Source organism: Oryctolagus cuniculus, chromosome X (genome assembly GCF_964237555.1).
Source record: "Oryctolagus cuniculus chromosome X, mOryCun1.1, whole genome shotgun sequence".
NCBI lineage: Eukaryota > Metazoa > Chordata > Mammalia > Lagomorpha > Leporidae > Oryctolagus > Oryctolagus cuniculus.
Genome location: NC_091453.1, coordinates 78,113,153 through 78,139,086, shown reverse-complemented (window position 1 = coordinate 78,139,086; position 25,934 = coordinate 78,113,153). Strand labels below are relative to the sequence as shown.

Below are 25,934 nucleotides of genomic sequence, written 5' to 3'. Positions count from 1 at the left end.
AATGTTGACTTAGGGGTGAGCATTTGGCCAATCTGTCAAGCCACTGGCATACTCATGTCCCACATTAGAGTACTTGGGTTTGGTTCCAGGCTCTGACTTCTGATTTCAGTTTCTTGCTATTGTGAATCCTGGAAGACAACAGTGATTGTTCAAGTAGTTTGATCCCTGACATCCATGTGAGAGATCAAAATGGAATTACTGGCTTCCAGCTTTGAGTCCCCAACCATTGCAAGCATTTGGGGAGTGAGCCAGCAGATGGGGGCATATTCTCTCTCTCTCTCTCTCTCTCTCTCTCTCTCTGTCTTAATAAATCTCTTGTTTCTGTCTCTCAAATATATAAATAAGTGAATTTTTTAAAATGTGGACTCAGGCTAGTGCTGTGGTATAGCAGGTTAAGCCACTGTCTGCACTGCTAGCATTCCATATGGGCACTGGTTCGAGTCCTGGCTGCTCCATTTCCAATCCAGCTCCCTGTGATGTACCTGGGAAAGCAGCAGAAGATGGCCCAAATGCTTGGACCTCTGCTGTCCTTGTTGGCTTCAGCCTGGCCTAGTCCTGGCAGTTGCAGCCATTTGGGGCGTGAACCAGCAGATGAAAGATCTCTCTAATTCTGTCAAATAAATATACAAACAAACCATCTTAAAAAGTGAACTTAAAGACAGTCAATAATGAAGTTAAAATCATCAGATAATAGACAAGATGATGATTTCTTTCAGATAGCCATGTAGCAATCATATAAGTTATTCCGTACCAATTAAAAGCATTGATCAGTTTCCCAATTTTATGTGATACTTAAGACATGTTCAAACTCACAGGATGTGTTCAATAAGTGCTTGTTATTTAAACATTGACATAATCTTGTGCTAGAGATCACATCTTCATAACTCCCACTACTTGTGTTTCCTTCTGTCCATATTACTGTGCAAAAAACATTCTTGAAATACATGCATAGTTTTTCTCATAGCACACACTTTTATGAACTTTTTGAAGACCCCTTATATTGAGATGCTTACACAGCTTTTCATCATTTGCATCTACTTTATTTGTCTAACTTCTTCCTCTGTAATACCTCAGCACTCATCTTCCATTCTAGCCAAGCTCATCTCCCTGAACATATTACCATATTCATTCCTGGCTGTAAACCTTTTCTTGTGTTTCTCTTTCCTGGGGTGCCCAGATATTTCCCCGCATTCAGATTCTGTACATCTTGCCCACCTGTGCCACAAAGATTTTGCAGCTGTTCCAGGACCAAGTAGTCTTTTTTTATCTGCAGTCCTGGGACATTTCTTCTCATTTGGCTGGTACTTAATCAAACACAGGCAGTTCACAGCTGGCAATATGTTGTGTTCCGATACTGCATTTCTCTGCCAGCTATTGAATGCATAAATAGTTTCCCCCATAAAATAAAAGATGAATAGCTTTCTAGGGCAGTGCACAAAAGTTCACTTAATGCACATACGTAAAGCAAGCATCAGGTACTGATATTCAGATTGCAATAGCTACTTAAAATATTGTTTTCTCCAGTAATGTATTTAGGAAGGCGTCTCCCTCTGTCAGTTCTAAGGGTGCCTCTGCAGGTTCCTCCTCCTTCCTAATTTGTCCCTGTTTCCTCAGTGACTTGGGAAAACCTTTGATAACTGCTGGTGCAGTGAGAATTTTGTAAGAAGCTTTCTGCTTGCAAGAGAATGAGTGGAACAGGGTGAGGATGGGGTAGGACCTGGAGGGAATGTTCCTGGTGAATAGAGAGTTTGTGTTCTCCTTTTTCCCCGATACCACCCTACTCCAAAACTATCTCTTTACTCTTAGACTATTACAGTCCATCTGCATAACCCCCTCTGCCATGCTTTTCTTTATTGTAATCTCACTATTCTGTAATCTATTGCCTATCACAATTAAGGTTTTCCCAAACCTTCATGTTTATAATTTCACTCTGTGCTCTTCAAAGATTTCTCCATTGCTCACAGCAAATGTTGATAATCCTAGCTGAACATCGGAATTACTTGGAGGACTTTTAAAAAGATAGATAGATAGATAGATAGATAGAGATATAGAAGATATAGATATAGATATAGATGCAGAGACACCCACACTCCATATCAGAGTGCCTGGGTTCAAGTCCCAGCTCTGTTTCCAGTTCTGTTTTCTAGTTTTTGTACATCCTGGGAGGAAGCTGATAATGGTTCAAGTACTAACTCCCTGCCACCCACATAGGAGGTCCAAATTGAGTTCCTAGCTCTTGGCTTCAGCCTGGCCCAGCCCTTGCTGTTGCATGCATTTGTTGAATGAACCAAAGGATGAACAATCTCCCTGTCTTCTCTCCCCTTTACCCTCTCTCTACTTCCCTCCCCTCCCCTCTCTTTAAAATAACAAATTCTAAAAATACAAGTACTTGACTCCTACTGTAGTCTTTCTGAGTCATAATTTTGGATAGAGGCCCCATTTATTGAATCTCCCCAAGGTATTTGGATGCACAGCCAGGACAGATAATCAATAACCTCTAGAATGAGGTTCAAAAATCTTAGCATGACATTCCAGTCCTTCTATGTTTAGAAGATTTATATTCTAATCCCAAGTTCTGTCATTAGCAAGCCTTGGGTAAGTCACTTCCTCTCTCTAGGTGTCAGTTTTCTCTTCTCTAAAATGAGATTGGTGCTTTTTCTGTTAAATGTTTCCATTCCAAATTAAAGATGGTTCTCAGCCACTTTTAGTAAATACTGCATTTTGTTTTATTTTTCCCATCCACTGATTCATACTTCAAATGCCTGCAACAGGAGCCGGCGCTACGGCACAGCAGGTTAAGCTGCATCTTGCTGCAGCAGCATCCCATATGGGCACTGGTTCAAGTCTCAGTTGCTCCACTTCTGATCCAGCTTATTGCTAATGTGCCTAGGAAAGCAGTAGAAGGATGGCCCAGGTCCCTGGGCCTCTGCACCCATGTGAGAGACCCAGAAGAAGCTCATGCTTTTCTTTTTCTCCTTTTAAAGATTTGATTATTTATTTGTGAGGCAGAATTACAGACAGCGAGAGAGGTCTTCCATACACTGGTTCACTCCCAGCTCTTGGCTTCAGCCTGGTCCAGCCCCTGTTGTTGCAGGCATTTGGGGAACAAACAATTGGATGGAAATTTGCTTGTTCTCATTCTCTGTTTCTGTCCCTCTGCCTCTCACATAATAAAAAGAAAAGAATGTTACTTTATTCTTCCAGGAAGTTAGTTCTAATATATTTTTATTGTTTGAGCTCTGTTATAGTTTCATTATTTGGGGCTACCAGTTTTTAGAAATACATTGAAATATGATGAGGTAGAACATATATCATTCACTTGAGGCATGTTTTGTTATTTGGCTTTTTCTGGTAACACCTTTGATGTATTTTCTCATGCAGATGACATTATAATCCTTAAAAATATAGGACTCATAAAAAAGAAAGAAGATAGACAGATCGATGGAGGTTCAAGATGGCGATCATACTCTCATAAGTATCACTTGCATAGAGGTAAAGTATACTAAGAATCACATATGGTAAAAAAAGAGTCTGAAATTTTTGTGAGTTCGTAGGTAAGTAATTCAAGAACCTGCAATGATGTACTAAAGTTGTATTATGTTTTCTTTTTCCTGGTCATGGACTCATACAGGGCTGGTTAGAATTTATGCTATGTCAAATGGAAAACAAATTTTTTAATTTATTTTTATTTTTTTAAAACTTTTACTTAGTAAATATAATTTCCAAAGTACAGTTTATGGATTACAATGGCTTTTACCCCCCCATAACTTCCCTCCCACCCGCACCCCTCCCATCTCCCGCTCCCTCTCCCATTCCATTCACATCAAGATTCATTTTCAATTATCTTTATACACAGAAGATTGATTTAGTATATATTAAGTAAAGATTTCATCAGTTTGCACCCACACAGAACATAAAGTGTAAAATACTATTTCAGTACTAGTAATAGCATTAATTCACGTTGGACAACACATTAAGGACAGAGATCCCACATAAGGAATAAGTACACAGTGACTCCTCTTGTTGACTTAACAATTTGACACTCTTGTTTATGGCATCAGAAATCTCTCTAGGCCCTAGTCATGAGTTTCCAAGGCTATGGAAGCCTCTTGAGTTCGCTGACTTCAATCTTATTTAGACAAGGTCATAGTCAAAGTGGAAGTTCTCTCCTCCCTTCAGAGAAAGGTACCTCCTTTTTTGATGGCCCATTTTTTTTTACTGGGATCTCACTCGCAGAGACCTTTCATTTAGGTGTGTGTGTGTTTTTTGTTTTTTTTTTTTTTGTTTTAGTTTTTTATTTATTTATTTTTTGTCAGAGTGTCTTGGCTTTCCTTGCCTAAAATACTCTCATGGGCTCTTCTGCCAGATCGGCATGCCTTAAGGGCTGATTCTGAGGCCAGAGTGCTGTTTAGGACATCTGCCATTCTACGAGTCTGCTGTTTATCCCACTTCCCATGTTGGATCATTCTCTCCCTTTTTTATTCTATCAGTTAGTATTTGCAGACACTAGTCTTGTTTGTGTGATCCCTTTGACTCTTAGACCTATCAGTGTGATCAATTGTGAACTGAAATTGATCACTTGGACTAGTGAGATGGCATTGGTACATGCAACCTTGATGGGATTGTATTGGAATTCTCTGGCACATTTCTAACTCCACCATTTGGGGCAAGTCCGATTGAGCATGTACCAAATTATACATCTCCTCCCTCTCTTATTCCCACTCTTATATTTAACAGGGATCACTTTTCAGTTAAATTTCAACAGCTAAGAATAAATGTGTGTTGATTACAGAGTTCAACCAATAGCATTAACTAGAACAAAAAAAAATACTAGAAGGGATAAAGTATTAAATTGTACATCAACAGTCAGGACAAGGGCTATTATATGTGTTACTTCTCTAAGGGAGGGCAGGATGAGCAATCAGAGATGACACTACTGCTTTACATGTCTCTGAAACTGAAATAGCATTTATTAAAGTAGTTTATCTTGCTGTTGCTACCTTAAGTATTAAGCCTTTTTTCTATAATGTGAAAGAAACATTATGGGCTGAGAGTGCTTTGAACTTGCTTACAAGCCTCTCTGATTAGTACAATCCTTCAGTAATAGAAGGCAATACAGGAAGAGCATGGTTGATACTCTGGACATCATGACGTCCAGATTTTGAAGAAAGGAATGTTATAGGATGAGAACAGGGTAGAACATGAAGAATGTCCTATGTTCCCCTGATCGCATTGGACAATGTGGTGTGCATAGTTTAATGTGATTGGGCTGAAGATTGCCATAGTAGAGAAGTTAGCTCAACAATTGAGTCTCCATGGTCTGATTAACAGGTTGGACTCACCCTGACCTTGTGCATACTTTAAGCCCCTGCCAGTTGCTTACTCAGCTTCATTACAGTCTTTGGCTTAGCCAAAAGAAAGTGGCTTAGCCTGTTCTGAGAACAGGTAGGATGGTGGTTATAAGAGCAAAGAAGCTAAAAATGGTGACGTGGCATTCTCATGCTCCTAATCAAACTTAAAATAGATCTTTGTAAGTGTTTTAGAGATTAGAGTCTTTGACAGTCTGTTAAGCTGTGTCTTTGTATTCAAAGCAAAGAAGACAATTGAGGCAACTATCAACATGATTATTATAAAGCAAACAGCTTCTCTCTATTTCTCCTTTTTCTATTCAAGTATTGCTTCAATTAATTTCAGATAGTATTCCCAACTTTGGTATGTAGAACCAAATTTGAGGTATTATACACAGAGAAAATGTCACTGTTGAAATAAGTAAATAGAAATAGTATGGCAAAGAGTGTTCTCAATTTCAGAGAAACTTCTAGATGATATTAGAATAATAAAATATAAAAAGTTTTGCAAAGCCCAGTGCATGGCTTTGAAAAAATTAGATCCTATCTGTGATTACTTTAAAATTTACTGTATATGAGTGAGATAGTAATTTTTCCACTCAATTATTGTTTATAGCTATTGTCTATATTCCCACTAAACTAGGGTCTTTGTGCTTTTTACTTGTTAAATCTTTTATTCAGTGAAGTATTGAGCTTTTTTCTGTAATGTAAATTTAAAATGTTATCTCAAAAACTGAAAGAAAGGGAGAAAGAAAGGGTGAGGGAGGGAGGGAGGGAGGGATTATCATTATGTTCTTAGACTTGTATTTACAAATCATGTTGAATCTGTTAAAAACTAAAAATTTTAAAATTTTTTTAAAATTATTTTAAAAGATCATAGTACTTTGGAAAGACATTGAATTTACTGACTGAAAATACAGAAAATAATTATTTTTCAAAGGATACCCAAGATTCAGAAACAACTTTGAGGACAGAAATCATAATAAAATATACCATGAGATGTCTGGATTCAGATTCGGACAAAACCTTTTAAACAGGCTGCCTTCAACTGAGCAGGTAAATAAATACCAAAATTTAGTTGATATTAAAGAACCCAAATTTAATGTATTTCTAAATATTTAATTCTGTTGAGAACAGCGGTTGTTTCTTAGTATTTATCTGTAGTGTCTTAAACATTTTTTTTTTGCTATTTTCAATAGTTACTTAAATTTTGAATTTATAAAATGCCAAAATAAACAATTGGTTATTGTGATTGTACATTATCATATTTATCTTCATAGTGAGTCTTTGAAAGCTGGAAGTCACATGAAACTAGATTTGATGCACTCTGGTACAATCAGGTGGGACAGACTATAATTACAAATTCATTTCATCTAAACTTTTATGGTTGAGTCAGTCATGGGATAGGAATTTTATATGTTCTCATACCCAGATTCACAGGTTAACATTGGTGTTAGTGTGTCTATTTGGCCTATTCTGAAGTGATTCTTCTTAAAATGTTATATAGTCATTTAGTAAAAAGCAAAAAACAACAGAGACCTTAAATCATTTCTGTCAAAGTATGTAAATGAAAGTTGTTTATTTTGAAGAAGTTAAATTGATTGAACATACATTGATTCGATGCCTATCCCCTGCAGGCACTATGGTATCAGAACAACCTGCTTTAAATAGTTTATGTGGCAGTAGGAGAGAAAGAGAATAAATTGATTTTTTGAAAATATTTATTTATTTATTTGAAAGTCAGAGTTATACAGAGAGGCAGAGAGAGAGAGAGGTCTTCCATCCACTGGTTCACTCCCCTGATGGCCACAATGGCCAGAGCTGCACTAATCCAAAGCTAGGAACCAGGAGCTTCTTCCGGGTCTCCCCACGCAGATGCGGGGGCCCAAGGACTTGGGCCATCTTCTACTGCTTTCCCAGGCCATAGCAAAGAGCTGGATAGGAAGTGGAGCAGCCGGGACTCGAACCAGCACCAATAAGGGATGCCGGCACTGCAGGCCGCTGTTTTACCCACTACAGCACAGGCCCCTGAATAGTTTTCAATGTTGCTTTGTAATTCTAGTAAGTTAGTTTTGTACTTCACAAGATTTAAATCTTAATATCAGGAGAACACAAGTTCATTTATTCAAAATTCTTTTAAGAGAGTTTCTTATTTATAAGGAAAGAAAACTAATGTGCATTTCATTTTCAGAGGGTAGGATATCTGTAATACACAAGTTTATGAAGATAATTCTTAAATAATCAATTATAAAGATTGCAAGTTCCTTTGGAAGGGTACTTGGGTGCATGTGGGTCTTAGGAAATGGGTCCCAATCCTATATTTCCTGCTAATCCGCTGTGCTCCCAACAACAGTCACACAGAAGGAAGAAAGAGGTACATGTGCATTCTTCCTAGCTTACTTGTTCAGGTTTCTCAGTAGAAATGCTAGAGAGTGGCTGTGCCTTCATGCTTTAGCAAAGCAACTAACTTTTGGTAATTTTTAACAGTTTTCTGTGCATAATATTCTTTATGCTAGTACTGTTCCTGCTATTTAGCAGTTTGATTCCAGCTTCTAGTAGTGTGGTACTAGAAAGTTAATAATGCTAAAGCTATGGCATGTTTTGTTTGCCTGGCAACATATACTAGTGGAAGGTTTGATTTCTCTGTGTGGTCCATATGACTTGTTTTTTAATGTCATAGAGATTTGTCAAAGTTTTCATTATTTCTATTTGGCTGATTGACTTCACTGTCCATTTGTTTTAAAAACTGAAAAAATAGAAAGGCTGAGTTGTTGTCAGCTTAATTTATTTGAACAGTATTAAGCCAACCTTCTGCTTCTTTATAGCTTTCTTTTCCCTTACTTGCTTTGCTTTTTGCTCTAAAATTTGGTGTTAATTTATATTGAGGATACAGGTTTTACTTTGATGTTCATCAAACAACAAAAAATAAATACTGAATACTTTCCTTTGATAATAAGGATTTGTACTACAAAATATTGTTCACTATCCTGTCAGTTACAAAGTCATAGAATCTGTTGTTTAGTAAAACATAGATCCAGAAAATGCTACATACAGCATGACTTTGGAATATATTCAAATTCTTAAATAATTTCCCATATTTTTTTCTTTGTTAAGGTTTTTTTGTTCATAATGTTCTTTGTACCAACGATGACATGGGGCATCAAAGCTATTCTGCAAATTAATATTTAGCTGCCCATAGAAATGATCTTGAAAATTGCCATTAACTTAATCAAATCATCTAAACATCTAAACATGGGTATATGTTTCATTTATTTTGCATAATTGGGGTCCTTTGCAGGAGCAGTACAGTGACAACTATAATTTCCATTTGAAGAGGAATTACCATCAATCAGAAGGACATCAAGACTACACAGAAGGAAACAGAATTGGAAGAAACGAATTAGAGGGATCTAAATACCATTTAGAGCGACCTTATGTCCCTGAGAGATATCATAGCCAATTAGAGATATATTATGGCAATTCTGAGAGATTTCACGACCAATACCAGAGATTCTATGGCCAATATGAGAGAGCTTGTCAACTAGATTGTTATTATGGCCATTCAGAGAGGTTTTATGGTCCATTTGAGAGATACCATGGTCCATTTGAGAATTATGACCGATCAGAGATATATGGCCAATCTGAAAGATACTATGGCCAATCAGAGAGATTTTATGGTCAACCAGAGAGATTTTATGATCAGTCAGAGAGATATTACAGCCAGTCAGACAGATTTTACGGAGACTATCCTGGCCAATCAGAGAGAGGTTACGGTTACTCAGGGAGATTTCATGGTCCCTCAGAGAGATGGTATGGTCCGTCAGGGAGATTTCATGGTCCCTCAGAGAGATGGTATGGTCCGTCAGGGAGATTTCATGGTCCATCAGAGAGATATCAAAGATACTCATCATTAGGAAGATTCAGAATGCTACGCAAAACCGAGTTCAAATTTGACAGGTAAAAGCACAAAAAATAATAATTAGTACAATGTGTTGAGTGATGTGGAAATATACAAGTATGCTTTATGTGTCTGTATTATCTTTATTTTATACTATATTTTTTGTGACAGTCATGTATGGAGACAGATATATTAACAGAATGGAGGTAATATAGATGGTATTGATATTGGTTTTTCAATTTGCTGATGTCCTGTAGCTGTCATTCAGTTTTCCATGATGTCCCATTAAGTTGTTATATCTAGGTCTATTTTCCCTGGCAGAACCTTTCCTACTGTGCCTTCCCCACAATCAGAATATATGGATGGACTCAGTGTCCTGTTCCCTGGGGACCTTCCAACCCGTAGGCAAGCTAATCCAACAACCAACTATGCCAAATTGATAATACTCAATATAATTTATGATAGTGAATTTCTGTGTTTCCCTCCTATCTTCTTCCTGAAGAACTCTCAGTCTTTAGCAGAAAAAATGATAGATGTGTCTTTTTAGCAACTTAACTTTTTTGCTTTATTCAAGTCAAACCAAGGGGAAAGGATGCCTATTCTATGCATAAATGCAATACTAACTTCTGAATCTATTAGACTACACTATACCTATATATTCACTATGCCCTTCTAAAACTATTAGGGTATGTCTAACAACCAAGAAAACACAGAAATTTAAATAGTACTGTGGATTGAGTTTTCAAAAACACAAGACATTTCTATGGCAATTTGTTGGGTTGTTGAATAATTTTTTTACTTTGAATTTCTCAGTAATTACCTTGAGTTTGCATTGGCTATAAATGTTTATTCAAATGTTGTAGCTCAAGTTAACTATTGTACAGAATCCTGATTTCAGCTGCAAAAACTTTTTACAAAATATGTGTGTGGGTCATTGTGTATGCAGGTTTTAAGGAAAAAGGCCCTGTGCTACTTATTAGCAATTTTTTTTTGTTTTCTTTTTTTCCTTTTTTTATTTAGTAAATATAAATTTCCAAAGTACAGTTTATGGATTACAATGGCTTCCCCCCCCCATAATTTCCCTCCCCCTCGCACCCCTCCCATCTCCCACTCCCTCTCCCATTCCATTCACATCAAGATACATTTTCGATTATCTTTATACACAGAAGATCAATTTAGTATATATTAAGTAAAGATTTCATCAGTTTGCACCCACACAGAAACACAGAGTGTAAAATACTGTTTCAGTACTAGTTACAGCATTACTTCACTATGCACAACACATTAAGGACAGATCCCACATGAGAAGTAAGTACATAGTGACTCCTGTTGTTGACTTAACAATTTGGCACTCTTGTTTATGGCGTCAGTAATCTCCCTAGGCTCTAGTCATGAGTTGCCAAGGCTATGGAAGCCTTTTGAGTTCGCCGACGTCAATCTTATTCTGACAGGGTCATAGTCAAAGTGGAAGTTCTCTCCTCCCTTCAGAGAGAGGTACCTCCTTCTTTGATGGCCCCATTCTTTCCACTGGGATCTCACTCGCAGAGATCTTTCATTTAGATGTTTTTGTTTTTGTTTTTTTGGTTTTTTCTTTTTGCCAGAGTGTCTTGGCTTTCCATGCCTAAAATACTCTCATGGGCTCTTCAACCATATCCGAATGCCTTAAGGGCTGATTCTGAGGCCATAGTGTATCTGCAATTTTTTATAGCATGATTTGTTATAAAAGGTTAAAATGTTTTTAATACTAGTGGTGGGAACTTATATTTCTGCACTTATTAGGGATTTCCATGTTTTATTTTAAATAGTTTTAAATAGCATAATAATTAAGTTAAAGCACTTAAAATTACATTTATATTATTATCCAGTAACATTCCTGTAATTTTGCAAAAATGTTTTCAAATATCAAATGAACAAGTCTGTTCAGATTTTTCCTTTACCTTTTATTCTTACAATATTTTATATCAGTACAAATAAATAGGACTTGAATGGTTAAGGGTAGAACTATCAGATGTAGAACTATTATTAAACAACATGTACAGTACAGAAAAGTCATCTATTTTTTAACTGATCTTTTGGGAACTCATCTACTCCACAGCATTTTATTCGAATATATGTAATTTGACCAGATAGGTTTAATAATATCCTCAGAACCAGAATTTCCTTCTGTGCCACATATAAAATGAAGAATTCGGTAATTTCATGCCCCTACATAAAAGGTACTAAGTACATTTCTTTTTTTTTAATATTTATTTATTTATTTGAAAGGCAGAGTTACAGAGAGGCAGAGACATAGAGAGAGGTCTTCTATCTGCTGCTCACCCACTATGCCACAGCATGGCTCCACCCCCCTTTTTAAAATTTTTTATTTATAAGTACATTTCTATCTTAAGTCAGTCTAGAAGCCCAACATGATCCTAATAAAAGTCAAATTTGCATTGGGTATAAATATGTGAAATATAACCATCATACAGAATCCTGATTTCAACTATAAAATTTATTTCGAAAATGTATGTGTGGTTTATTGTGTCATGCAGGTAAACAAAATAGGATATCATAGATAGAAAACTACTTAGGAAGATTTGTAATAAGTATTTTCAGTTTTAAGAAAGCAGTCATACTCCCAATAAAAATTCTGAACAATGTATGTTACAAACAAGGTATGATTTGGATTTTTTTAAAAGATTTATTTATTTATTTGAGAGGCAGAGAGAGACAGAGAGAAAGGTCTTCTATCTGCTGGAGAATGGCCCAATGACCAGAGCTGGGCCGATCAGGAGCCAGGAGCTTCTTCCAGGTCTCCCCCATGCAAGGCCCTGGGCCATCCTCTGCTTTCCCAAATCATAGCAGAGAGCTGGATCGGAAGTGGAGCAGCCAAGACTCGAACTGCCACGGTATGGGATGCCGGCACTGCAGGCAGTGGCTTTACCTGTTGTGCCACAGTGCTGACCCATGAATTTGGATTTTTAACTTCCCTCAAAATATCTCATAACAATTTCAGCTTTATGTCTCTTTCCTGACATGGTAATTATATTCACATTCAGATGCCTTCTTGGCTGAATTGATAGAGATAACAAAAACTTTCTTTTGTACCCTTACTAAATAAGAAAAGGGCTTGATTTCATTCTTCTGCATATAGATACCCAATTTTCCTACCAAGATTTATTGAAGACTTTCCTTTCCTTCATTGAGTGGTCTTGGCACCCTTGTTAAACATCATTTGATTATATAAGTAAAGTTCTCTTCTAATCCAGTGGACTCATAATATGGTACTGTTTTTATTGTGACTTTTAGAAATTGTGACTCTTACAACTTATTTCCTGTTTTTTAAGATTTGTTTATCTGAAAGGCAGAGTGACAGAGAGAAAGAGAGGGAGGGAGATTTTCCATCCACTGGTTTACTCCCCCAAATGGCTGCAACAGCAAGGGCTGAGCCAGCCTGAAACCTGAATACTGGAACTCCATCCTGATCTTCCGTGTGGATGGCAGGGACCCAAATAGTCTTTAATTTCTCTCAGTAGTGTTTTTGGTATATAAGTCTTTTCACTTCCTTGGCTAGGTATATACCTAATTATTTTGTTCTTTTTAATGCTACTATTCATGGAATTATTTTCTTAATTTCCTTTTTGAGTTCATTATTACTGTATAGAAATGAGGCTGATTTTGTGTTTTGATTTTTGTATCTTGCAATTTTGCTGACTTTGTGTCTTGGCTGTAACTAACTGGCTTTTTTGATGTGTGTCTTTAAGGCTTTCTACACAGAAGATTATGTCATTTGCAGACAGACAAAATTTTCTTCTTCCTTTCCATTTGAATTATTTTACTTCTTTTCTTGCCTAATAGTGGTGCCTAGGATTTCCAATACTGTTTTGAATACAAGTGATATAAGTACACGTTTGCCTTATTCCTGATCTTAGAAAATTGAGTATGATGTTAGCTGTGAATTTTTCATAAATGAACTTTGTTAGTTGCAATAGTTTCCTTCTGTTGAGAGTCCATTGTTTGTTTTTGTCTTGAAAGGGTATCGAATCTTGTCAAATCCTTTTTCTCCATCCGTAGGAATGACAGTGTCCTTCCTTCTGTTCATGTATATTAACATTGATTTTTGTGTTTCAAACCATTCTTACATTCCAAGAATAGGTCCTACTTGGTCATGGTGTATGATCCTTGTAATGTGCTGTGAATTTGTTTTACTAGTGTTTTGTTTAGGATTTTTGCAACAATATTCATGTGGGATATTACACTTTTCTTGTATCTTTCTCTGACGCTGGTATCAGGATAATGGTTGCTTTATAGAGCTTGTAAATGTTTCCTCCCTTTCAGTTGGTGGAAAAGTTTCATGAGGCAGAATTCTGGTAGAATTCTCCAGTAAAGCCATTTGATCTAGGGCTTTTCTTTGTTAGGTTTTTGATTACTAAATCAATTTCTGTTCAGACTTTCTATTTCTTCATTATTCAGTTTCAATAAATTAAGTTTCTAGGACTTTATAGATCTATCTCCTAGGCTAGCCAATCTTAGCAAACAATGGTTCATAGTACCCTCTTACAGTTCTTTTTATTTCTATGACCTCTCTTGTAGTATCCCTTTTCATTTATTTTTTATTTTTTCTTAAGATTTATTTATTTATTTGAAAGGCAGAGAGAGAGGTCTTCCATCTGCTGTTTCACTCCCCAGATGGCTGCAATAGCTGGAGTTGAACAGATCTGAAGCCAGGTGCTTCTTCTGGGTCTCCCACGTAGCTGCAGGGGCCCAAGCACTTGGACCGTCCTCCACTGCTTTCCAGCACTGTAGGTGGTGGCTTTACCTGCTATGCCACCATACCAGCACCCTTTTAATTTCTCTTTTTTTAAATATTTATTTATAGGGGATGGCACTATGGTGTAGCAGGTAAAGCCCCTGCCTGTGGTCCTAGCATCCCATATGGGCGCCAGTTCGAGTCCCAACTACTTCACTTTTGATCCAGCTCTCTGCTATAGCCTGGGAAAGCAGTGGAAGATGGCCCAAGTCCTTGGGCTCCTGTACCCACGTGGGGGACCTGGAAGAAGCTCCTGGCTTCTGGCTACAGATTGGCCCAGCTCCAGCTGTTGTGACCATTTGGGGAGCGAATAGCAGATGGAAGATCTGTGTCTGCCTCTGCCTCTCTGTCTCTGTCTCTCTCTCTCTCTCTTTCTCTCTCTCTTTGTGTGTGTGTAACTCTGCCTTTCAAATAAATAAATAAATCTTTAAAAACATTTATTTATTAATTTGAAAGGCAGAGTGACAGATCTTCCACCCACTAGTTCACTCACCAAGTGGCTGCAAGTTTAAACAGGTTGACAATTATAATGTGTCTTAGTGTTATTCTTTTGAATACATTCTAATTGGAATTTTTGAGCTTCTTGGATCTGTATGTTTATCAGTCTTTATGTCATCAGATTTAGGAAGTTTTCAAGTAAGCTTTCTGCCTCAGGGTACTCCTTGGATTGCTATAATGCATGACTAGTCCACTTAGTAGTGCCTCATTAAGTCTCTTAGGCCCTCATTACTTTTCTTTGTTCTTTTTTCCTTGATTATTTCAAATGGCCTGTCTTCAAGTTTGCTTATTTTTTTTTTGGCCTAATCAAGTCTGATACTGAACCCCTCCAATTTATTAATTCAATGATTATGTTTTTCCGTCCCAGAATTTCTGTTTGGTTCTTTTCCATAATTTGTATTTCTTTGGTGATATTCTCATTTTGTTCATGTGTCATTTTCTTGGTCTTATTTAGTCTTTTTTTTTTCTTTTAGCTCATTGAGTGTGTTTATGGAAGTTATTTAAAATTCTTTGTCAGACAGTCTATGGATCTGCATTTCTTTAGGGTAGTTTTTTGGAAATTTCCTTTGTTCCTTTGTTTGGGCTATGTTTCCTTCCCTTTTTGTTTGTATGGTTTATGAGTTTTTGCTAGAATTTGGGCATTTGAAAAAACAAACATCTCTTCCAGTCTTTGCATACTGACTTTGTGCAGGGGAAGATCCTTACCAATTAGTTCAGCTTGACATTGTTTCATTCTCCTTATAATCTGCCTGCCAAATTACTGCTCAACGTGCTGCTTGCCTCAGCTTTCAGTGACTTCCAAACTTTGGTGCCAGTGCTGTTAGTGCTCTGAGTCAGTTGAGACAGAAAACTTTTGTTCCTATCTCAAAGGAAAGAGCCTTGATATGAAGGTTTCTTTCCATGTACACTGCACCATGCTGCATAGGAAGGGAGGCACAAATGAGTGTTCCAAATGCTGTAACTTTAATTACTCCTTTCATTGGAATCCCTTCTTGGTTTTACAGTGGCCTGGGTGCTAGCTGCATCCTCAGCTGGTTGCTAGAATTCTTACAGAAACATTTTGGTTACTATTAACTTGGTATCTTTATGTGGAAAGGAGAGCCTGCCTGTAGCTTCCTAGTTTGCCATTGTTTTAGTCTTCTTGGGCTTCCATAATGAATTACTATAGACTGAGGTTGCTTCAACAGCAGGAATTTTTCATAGTTCTGGAGGCTGAAAGTCCAAGATCAGCTTGTGAACATGGTGAGGATTTAGTGAGGGCTTTCTTCCTAGCTTGCTGATGGTCCCTTCTCACTGTTTCCTCACATTGCAGAGAATGAACCCTATTCTCTTAGTCTTATAAGGACACTAATCCCATCATGGAGGTCGCACCCTCATGACCTCATCTAAGCATATTTGCCTCCCAAAGGCTCTACCTTCAGATAGCATAAATATATACAACTATAAACTATCAATAACTTAGAAAAATATTGCTTAAAGACGTATGTCTTTCAAATTAAAAGATTGCTTTTTACATTATCATCCTTTATGATTAATAACAGGTATTTTGTGACAAACAGAAGGAATGATTACATTCAGAGAAAGATGCAGCAAAGGAATATGAACCGCAGGGTAAGTGTCAGCACTTTATAACAGAATCTAGTTGTTTTTATATATCATTTTCATTTGAATAGACTTACCCTTTGCAGGCTTTGTTTTTTCTAATAGTAAATTCTGGCACCTACTTGTATTGGTGATTACTTTGGTAAGTTTTAAAACCTGTTCATGAATATCAGTGAAACATATGTAGAAGCTACATGTCATAAATGTCTACATAAGTAAAGTTCTTCCAGCCTTATACTACAATTTCTTCCTTTATCTCCCATCCTACCTTATATTATTTAGCCTCTAAGTATGCATTAGACAAAAGTGATAAAAATTGATGCAAATAATGTTTATTAGTAGCATGTGTTATTTTTTCTTTAGACACATATTAATTTGAAAGTCAGGGTGACAGATCTTTTTTTTTTTTTTTTGACAGGCAGAGTTAGACAGTGAGAGAGAGACAGAGAGAAAGGTCTTCCTTTCCCATTGGTTCACCCCCCAAAATGGCCGCTGCGCTGGGCCGATCCGAAGCCAGGAGCCAGGTGCTTCTCCTTGTCTCCCATGCGGGTGCAGGGCCCAAGCACTTGGGCCATCCTCCACTGCCTTCCCAGGCCACAGCAGAGAGCTGGCCTGGAAGAGGAGCAACCGGGACAGAATCCGGCGCCCCAACCGGGACTAAAATCCCGGTGTGCCGGCGCCGCAGGCAGAGGATTAGCCAAGTGAGCTGCGTTGCTGGCCAGATCTTCTATACACTGGTTCATTCCCCAAATACCTGCAACAGGTAGGGCTGGGCCAGGCCAAAGACAGGAAATTAAGTTAATGGGATAATATGGTTTTCCACCTAACTTAACTATCTTGAACACATAGTTGTAGGCATATTATACATATTTTGATGACCTCCTTTGTGATTTTATCTTTATGTTCTTTTTTTTTAACTTTTATTTAATGAATATAAATTTCCAAAGTATGGGTTATGGATTACAGTGGCTTTTCCCCCCCAGCTCCAGACAAGCGTGTCTGGATTCAGACCATATCAAGATCTTGAAGGCCGGCGCCGCGGCTCACTAGGCTAATCCTCCGCCTAGCCGCGCCGGCACACCGGGTTCTAGTCCCGGTCGGGGCGCCGGATTCTGTCCCGGTTGCCCCTCTTCCAGGCCAGCTCTCTGCTGTGGCCCGGGAGTGCAGTGGAGGATGGCCCCAAGTGCTTGGGCCCTGCACCCCATGGGAGACCAGGAAAAGCACCTGGCTCCTGGCTCCTGCCATCGGATCAGCGCGGTGCGCCTGCCGCAGCGCGCCGGCCGCGGCGGCCATTAGAGGGTGAACCAACGGCAAAGGAAGACCTTTCTCTCTGTCTCTCTCTCTCACTGTCCACTCTGCCTGTCAAAAAAAAAAAAAAAAAAAAAAAAAAAAAAAAAAAGATCTTGAGAGTTTTCTTCTGGGTCACTAATAGCCATAAGGCCTTGGGAAAGTCATTTGACTCTTCAGAATCCCAGTTTCCTTAGCTGTATGTGAGGAGGTTGGACTGCTTGATCTCTAAGGGCCCACTGGCTTTGACATTCTCGCTTCTGTAAATAAAGGCCAAAAATCTGAAATTGAATGTTAGTCTAAGGGGGGAAGGATAAGAATTGTCTCTGAAAATATGGGGTCCATGTAAAATATAGACACTAAATACCTCATGCTGAGCAATGATTTTTGATAATTTGTTTCAACTTTTCCCATTTAGATAGGACTGCAGAAAGAGTCCTACGGAAAGGGGTGCAACTCTAATGAAATGGAGCGCAACTCCCACAAAAGTGAGTGTCACTCCTGCAGAGGTAAGCGCCACTCTCAGGAAGGTGAGCGCCACTCCAGCAAGGGTGACCACCACTCCCACGAAGGCCACTCTCGTGAAGGTGACCGCCACTCCCAGGAAGGTGAGTGCCACTCCCACGAAGGTGAGCGCCATTCCCGCAAAGGTGGCCGCCACTCCCACGAAAGTGACCACCACTCCCACGAAGGTGAGCGCCACTCCCGCAAAGGTGGCCGCCACTCCCACGAAGGTGAGCGCCACTCCCGAAAAGGTGGCCGCCACTCCCGTGAAGGTGAGCGCCACTCTCGCAAAGGTGACCGCCACTCCCGTGAAGGTGAGCGCCACTCCCACAAAGGTGAGCGCCACTCTCGTGAAGGTGAGCGCCACTCCCACAAAGGTGAGCGCCACTCCCATGAAGGTGAGCGCCACTCCCGCAAAGGTGAGCGCCACTCCCGCAAAGGTGAGCGCCACTCTGAGGAAAATGAGCACCACTCTGAAGTAGGTGGACAACACTCTGATAAAAACAGGCAACACTCTGATAAAAATGAGCCTCACTCCGAGGCAAATGAGCGCCACCCTGAGGAAAATGAGCACCTCCCTGAGGAAAATGAGCGCTATCCTGAGGAAAATGAGTACCATCCTGAGGAAAATGAGCGCCACCCTGAGGAAAATGAGCGCCACCCTGAGGAAAATGAGCGCCACCCTGAGGAAAATGAGCACCATCCTGAGGAAAAGGATCAACACTCTGAGGAAAAGGAAAGCAAATCTGACGAATACAATGCAGGAAATGAAGGGTAATTGCAGACAGCTAAATTTAACTTTAATTATTCTTAGGGAAACCTATGAAACAAAAAATGTAACTTCCAAGTAATCTTTAACAACTTTTGTAAACAATCCTAATGCAGAACCAGAAAATTCTTAAGCAAAACTGCTTGATTTCAGTTTTACTCTTGAGATTTTCATGTGTTTTCCTATGGTAGATATAAATGTCATGATATTGTAACCTTCCTTCCTAAAACATACAGGAATTGCCACCTGTACAATTTCAATGCTCTCAAGATTTTTCCTCATTTCCAGCCTTAAATTTTAAAACCGTTTCTGCTCATTAATAGTAACATATACCTCACATGCTAAGTAAATTTCAGTATTCCAGATTATCTCAGTTCACATAATGGAAGACTGCCCAGTGATGTCAAGGAGGAAAAAATTAGTTTCCTCTATCCTTTCTGAGTTCTTAGTTGAGACAGATCTCTATAACAAAAGACAGAAATATAAACAAAGGAAAACAAATTGGAAATTTATTAGCATTTATACCTTCTTTATATGTACCTGCATCTCCTATTGGAATGCCCAGGTTCGATACCAGCTTCAGCCTCCTGCTTATGGTAATATTTAATGCTAGTCTCCTCAAGTGGCTCAAGTGATTGGTTTTGTGCCTCCCACATAGGATATCTGGAGAGTGAGCCAACATATAGGAGTTCTTTGTCTGTCTGTCTCAATTTTGGGGGGTTGTGAGAATGAGGATCCTATTTCTTTGCTGGCTGTCAGCTACTGTCCGCCCTGCTTCCAGAGGCAGTCTGAACTTCTCCCTCTCATGTGGCCCCCTCCATCTGTAACTCAGTAACAGCATGTCATGTCCTTTCACTGTCTGAAACAATTTGACTTCCTCTGTTGTTTTTATTTAAATGATTAGATGAAGCCAACTCAAGTGTATATTGTTAAAGAAAACAGAAATATGACTAAAAATTAATTAGGAAACTAACATCCATTTAATTACTCAGAGCACTCTCATTTTTTTTCCCAAAGCAAACACAGGTTTTGGTCTAGTTGGCTCCTAGTAAGATTAATATTTATAACCAAACCAAAAACCATTGACTTATTTAAAAACATTGATGATAGCCACTCAACTGACAGTATCAAGTAGCCACATGACATTTGGGCTTTTGTTGTATTCTACCTCTGATAGAAATTCTTTTAAACTGTGTAGCCACAATTTAAAGACAAAACCCTTAGGATGGGCATTAGATGCAGCAGTTAAGCCAATGGTTGGAGTCTCCACATCTCCTTGAAGTGCTTGAGTTCAAGTCCCAGCCTTGCTTCTGATTCCAACTCCATCCTAATGTAAACCCCAGGAAGGCAGCAGGTGATGGCTCAAATACATGCATCCCTGCCACCCACATGGAAACCCAGCTTTAGTTTCTGGCTTTTGGCTTCCTCCTGACCTAGCCCCAACTATTGTATGCACACAAGGAGTGACCAGTGGGTGGGAGATCTCTCTTCATGTTTGTCTCGGTCTCTGCCTTTCAAGCAAATTTAAAAACTTGTACTATTTATGTACATGAACAGCAGTTATAACAGGGCAAAGCAAGAACTAGACCTAACAACCACACAGGAGGTCCTATATAAAGCATACCTCTGCAACATGGCAGATGAAAATTGTGGACAGCCAGACTGGGTTTCATATTAATTGCTATATATCCATGTGTTACAGGTACTTTTGTTAACAACTTTATTGAAATAATTTTCATACCATAAAGCTCACCAGATTGAAGTATGGCAATTCAGTGGTTTTTATCATATTAACAGAATTGTGAAAACATCACTATTATCTCGTTTTAGAACATTTGTACCTTCCCAAAAGAAAGTCCATGTCCCTTGGCAGTCACTCCCTACACTCCCTTCCACCCCCAGGCTCTGGCTATTTTCTTTTTCTTTCTTTCTTTTCTTTTCTTTTCTTTTTTTTTTTTTTTTTTGATAGGCAGAGTTACAGAAAGGCAGAAGCAGAGAGAGAGAGAGGTCTTCCATCCGCTAGTTCACTCCCCAGATGGCTGCAATTGTTGGAGCTGCACCAATCCAAAGCCAGGAGCTTGGAGCTTCCTCCAGGTCTCCCACGTGGGTGCAAGGGCCCAAGCACTTGGGCCATCTACTGCTTTTCCAGGCCATAGCAGAGAGCTGGATCTGAAGTGGAGCAGCCGGGACTTAAACTGGCGCCCATATTGGATGCCGGCACTGCAGGCAGCATCCTTACCCACTACGCCACAGCGCTGGCCCTATTTTTTAAAAAATTATTTGAAAAGCAGAGTGACAGAAAGGGAGAGACAGATATCTTTCAATTGCTAGTTTGCTCTCCAAATCCCACAGTTGCTAGGCTTAGACCAGACTCAGTCCAGGAGCCAGGAATTCCATTGGGTTCTCAGATCTCCCACATTGGTAGTGAGGCAAGTACTTTGGCCATGATCAGCTGCCTTTCCAAGGCACATTAGCAGAAAGAGTAGAGGAGCAGAATTTAAACCAAGTACTCCAAATATGGAATGTAGGCATCCCAAGCATGTGCTTAATCTACTGCATTGCAATCACCAGCCCCTCTAGCTACTTTTGTTCCAAAATGCATATAGGCATAACTAACTGTAAATAACAGTAAAACCTGTCGCTCCCCCTCTTCGCGGAGGAACGACACAGGACCCTGTGCTGTTCTTTTGTCTGCTCGGCCCTCCCCGGGTTTGCTGCTGGTTCTTCCCGGGTTGGCTGCCGTCCCTCCACCTCCGTGGAGGGGAGGGCCCCCCTGCTACTTTCCCCACTTCCGCGGGGGAGTGGCACACCGCTGGCCGGCTCTCTCGGGGGTTGCTCAGATGTTCCTCAGGTGTTCCTGGTGCATGTTGTCTCTCTCCTCCTTTATAGTCCTCTTCCACCAATCCCAACTCCACTACCCACACGCCGAGTATGCTGCTCTCCTCCAATCAGGAGCAGGATCAGCTCCTGCAGGTTACTGGTCGAACTGGAGGCAGCTGTGTAAAAGCTGTTTACTCCTCTCCCAGCGCCATATTGTGGGAGAGCAGATGCATAGAATAAGTCTTAATTCCAGTAACTTAGTGTAGTCCGAGTTGCTCCCCACAAAAACCATTTTTGCATTTTTAAGAGTTATTCATTTGAAAAGCAGAGTTACAAAAAGATATTCCATCCACTGGTTCACTCACCAAATGGCTGAAATGGCCAGGGCTGGGTCAGGACCTGAGCCAGGAGCCCAGAACTCCATCTGGGTCTTCCACATGGGTGGTAGGGGCCCAAATACTTGGGCCATCTTCTGCTTTTCCAGGCATATTAGCAGGAAGCTGGATCAGAAGCAGAGCAATTGCTCTAATATGGGATGCCAGCAATATGGGATGCTGGTGCTGCAGGAAGTGGCCTAACACTTTGTGTCATAGCACTGCCCCCTGTTTTAGCATTTTTTTAATAGTCAAAAAACTTATCTAGAGACTTTGTAATAATCCGTTTATAAAGCCTAGATTAATGCATGCATGTGATCCTCTTGAATAGTATACAGATACTCCCTGATTCAGAACTTGAATCTTAACTGCTAAAAGGAACCTTAGAGGTTCTTGAATATACTTTTGTCATTTTACAGTTGGTAAAAGCGAGACCTAGAATAGCCCAAAGTAGCTTAACAAATTAGTGGCTGTCCTAGATATTTTATTAAATATTATGCTTAATTGACAGATCTCAGAGACCTGGGATTAAAGCTTTACTCCAGAAGACTGAATGTAGTGGAACCAAGAATTCTCTGCACCCGCCCAAAAGAGTACACTTCAAATTCGAGTTTCAAGCACTAGGTAATCAGGTAAATGCAACATAATTACACAGTAATCTTGTTCATTAGATATTAGCAGCCAGCTAAATTAGCCAGAATACACCATTCCATCCATGTGCAGACTATGTTCTTCATAAAAGTATATGATCTAGATGAAGAAAATAGACAATATATGGTAATAAATATACACTACCTGTACTCGGAGCAATGCAACTCTGGTTTCTGATTTAAGGTTTGTGGTGGCATTGGAAGCAGTATTACTGTTAGGTGATAAAGAAAACTTAGGCTCAGTTGGGCAGTTTATAAAAGGGTGAAACTGGAAGTTAAGTCTTGGGCAGTCTTTGAGGTTTTCCAGTTGGTTATATACTAATAACACCTACTGGAAATCACTTGGCCTTAGTCTTCACAAGGCAGGTCACTAAATCCCTGGGCATAGTTAAGGCATTTAATTACTACACAGGTGTAAGTTTGACCCTCCTTCTTCTGTGAACCTTGCCCATTGACACTATGGGGTAAACAAAGGCTTTCCCTCCTTTTCTTTCATTGAAGCCCTTTGATGGCATTAGCAGAGCATCAGGCAAACTACTTCATTCTTCTAGGTTCACAAGGAGAGCTCTATGCCATTTATTCAAACTCACAGAGACATCCAACCACCCCTGTCTAATTTTAGTAATCAAATTTCATGAATATTTTCCAAGATTGCGAACTCACAAAATAAAAGCTTTTTCTTTCCTTCACAGACTAAGCTGTCACTCAATGAGAGATTCTCTAGTCTGAGAGCTCAGAAGAAACAAGAATCATTAAACTAATGATGACCAAAATGTCCTTCCTCCTAAAGATCTGTTAACACGAAGATTGCAGTGAATTATGTTGAAGAGTGTATACGATACTCTCAATACTTAACTTCTTGTTATCCTTGTTAAAGTATTTTCCTTTGTAGGTTTTTATGTGAGTAATCCTATTGCAGTGAATTATATTGAAGTGTGTATATTATACTTTTTCAGTACTTAGCTTTTTTTATTGTTATGAGTAACCCAAATGTAGTGACTTATATTGAAGAGTATATATGACATTCTTTCAGCACTTACCTTTGTTATCCTTGTTAAAGTATTTTTCCTTCGTAATTTTCCATGTGAGTAACCAGTGAAAACTAAGTACTTACATGAAAGAAAAAAGATGTTTAGCTTTGTTTGCGTGAAAGAGCAGGAAGATGAGCAAGAACAAGTGCAGTTTACAATGAGATTCTACAAACCAGCAATGTTTTCAGAATTACATTTCTTTTCAACACTAGAGAATTGGCATCTATGGCCAAATTTTTTCCTTGAGCTCTGGAATCTATGTATGATTCTTGAGAAGGCTCCATTTTATCAGTAAAGCAAGATAATTGACAGGGGTCTTTCATGACCAAATATTCTGTGTCAGAAAAGTAAGATTGAATTCTGTTTATTAAAATGCTAAATTCGTATCCTAATGTTTACTTTTGATATGAATTTGTAAGAATTATAAACTCTTCTCCTGTTATTTTGTGTAAACATGTTAATAAAACTTAATTGAAAGGCATAACTGTTTTCCCATCCATTGATACTTGAGGTCCAAAGTAACAGTGATCCTGGTATAGATTAACAAAATATAATTTCAACCTCAGCTGCTGTTCCAGGTAAGCCTGCTCTTGGAGAAAACTCAAAGTGGTGACTTTATAATTAAGTGGTACTTCCATGTAAGGCTCCCGTCTTTTAGCCTAGTTTAACAAATTCTGTCCTCATATTTAATAGTTACTTGTAGGAAAATGGAATGTAGCATAGAGATATAGGAAAAGTTAGAGTCTAGTCTGGTCTACTTACCCCATTGCTTTCTGAACCAAATTAACACATAGTAAAGACTCTTAGAACCTTGTGTTGAGAAGCAGAATGATCTTCGGTTTGATTATTGCTGCAAACTCCTAATCTGGAATATGGAGAAAGACAGTTTACGTGATGCTTCTTAAGAAATATGTATCAGATGGTTTGTAGAGTGTTGCTTCTGATCATAAAAACCATACGTGGTCATTATAGAAATTTTAGAAAATGCAAAATACCTAAGATGTCACACACATATATACACATAATAATTATAATATCTACACCCCTATTTTCTTGTCACTTAAGACTGATTGTTCATAGCAAATCTTTGTACCACATTTATCCAGGTCCCCATTGCTGGACAGTTAGGCTGTTTCCAATTTGAGTTTTCATGAATTATGCTTGTGGATTACTTCTCAGCCTTTTGGCTAAGATCAAGTGTAAATTATGCTTGTGATGAGATCCTATATCTTTACCGTACATCTCTAGTTCACTCCATAAGACAATTGGCTGGAAGTAGAATTGCTAGATCAAATAGTACATATATTTAGAATATTGATAAATTGATGTATGGAAATGTGCCATTCGGTGTCACCAGTACCAGAATATGAGAAAACTAGTTGTCTGAGGCCCTTTATAAGCAGAGAATACAAAGCTAAAAATATTGTTTTTAATGTCTTGCTTGTTGATAGGTAATGTGTAGAAACAGCATAAAGCAGTGAAACAGCAATGTTTTCCAAGCTCTAAAAGTCTTTCTGCTGTATTAACCAGCAGCCATATAACTCACAACTCTGTTTTCTCTCCACCTTGAATAATATTAGAAGTTTAGGAGCATAAACCATCAGTTTCAACAATGCCAATTGGCCGTAGGAAGGTACTTCAAAATTTATTTACATATTTATTTGAAAAGCAGAATGATGGAGAGGAAGTGAGTGTGATCTTTCACCTACTGTTCAATTTCCAAATGGGTGCAACAGTTGGTCCGGAGCCAGGAACTTCATCCTAGTCTCCCATAGGGATGCAATGGTACCAAGTACTCAGGCCATCTTTCATTGCCTTCCCAGCACATTAGCAGGACACCCGATCAGAAGCAGAGCAACTGGGATTAGAACCTGCCTTTTGATTGGGGGATAACTCACTGTGCCACAATACCAACCCCTAGAAGGGTACTGCAGAGTTCATAGAAAAGGAAACTAAAAGACAAATTTATTTTGGTGCAAAAAATTTTGAAAACCATGCACAGAGTCTTCAAAAAGTTCATGGAAATGCATATGATGAAAAATGTATGACTTTCAGAAGCTCTCTACCAAAATAAACTTTATTTTCTCTACAGAAATGATTAAAAAAAAAGAAAGGAAATTAATGTTTCACTGAGAATTTTGTGGTGGACTTGAAAAAACTGTAGCTGCCTGGGGGAGCTTCAGAGCTAGGGCTTGAGATGACTCACTGAGAAGAAAGCTGAGTGTGCTGCCATTGGCATTAGGGAAGAAGCTCCAAGCTCCTCAGGCCAGATCCTTGGGAGGTGACATGGCCACTGGGGAGAGAGAACTACAAAAGTTCTGGGGCCATCAGCAAACAGATGAACTACCCTTAGCACTAGCT

The 25,934-nt window shown here is 39.0% G+C and overlaps 1 protein-coding gene across 2 annotated transcripts in view; it reads left to right on the top strand.

The window, feature by feature from the left end:
- Positions 1 to 24,150, top strand: part of LUZP4 (leucine zipper protein 4) — a 32,945-nt gene extending 8,795 nt beyond the window's left edge. Inside the window, exons 2-8 of one of the 2 annotated variants that reach the window (XM_051827278.2) lie at positions 3,382 to 3,492; positions 6,289 to 6,404; positions 8,647 to 9,305; positions 16,078 to 16,147; positions 17,844 to 18,703; positions 22,404 to 22,516; positions 23,235 to 24,150. In XM_051827278.2, coding sequence (XP_051683238.1) covers positions 3,382 to 3,492; positions 6,289 to 6,404; positions 8,647 to 9,305; positions 16,078 to 16,147; positions 17,844 to 18,703; positions 22,404 to 22,516; positions 23,235 to 23,239 — 1,934 coding nt within the window. In that variant the 3' untranslated portion in view covers positions 23,240 to 24,150. Of the gene's footprint in view, positions 1 to 3,381; positions 3,493 to 6,288; positions 6,405 to 8,646; positions 9,306 to 16,077; positions 16,148 to 17,843; positions 18,704 to 22,403; positions 22,525 to 23,234 lie in introns of both variants that reach the window. The other variant, XM_008272906.4, reaches the window with a different exon arrangement.
- Positions 24,151 to 25,934: the final 1,784 nt, after the last annotated feature.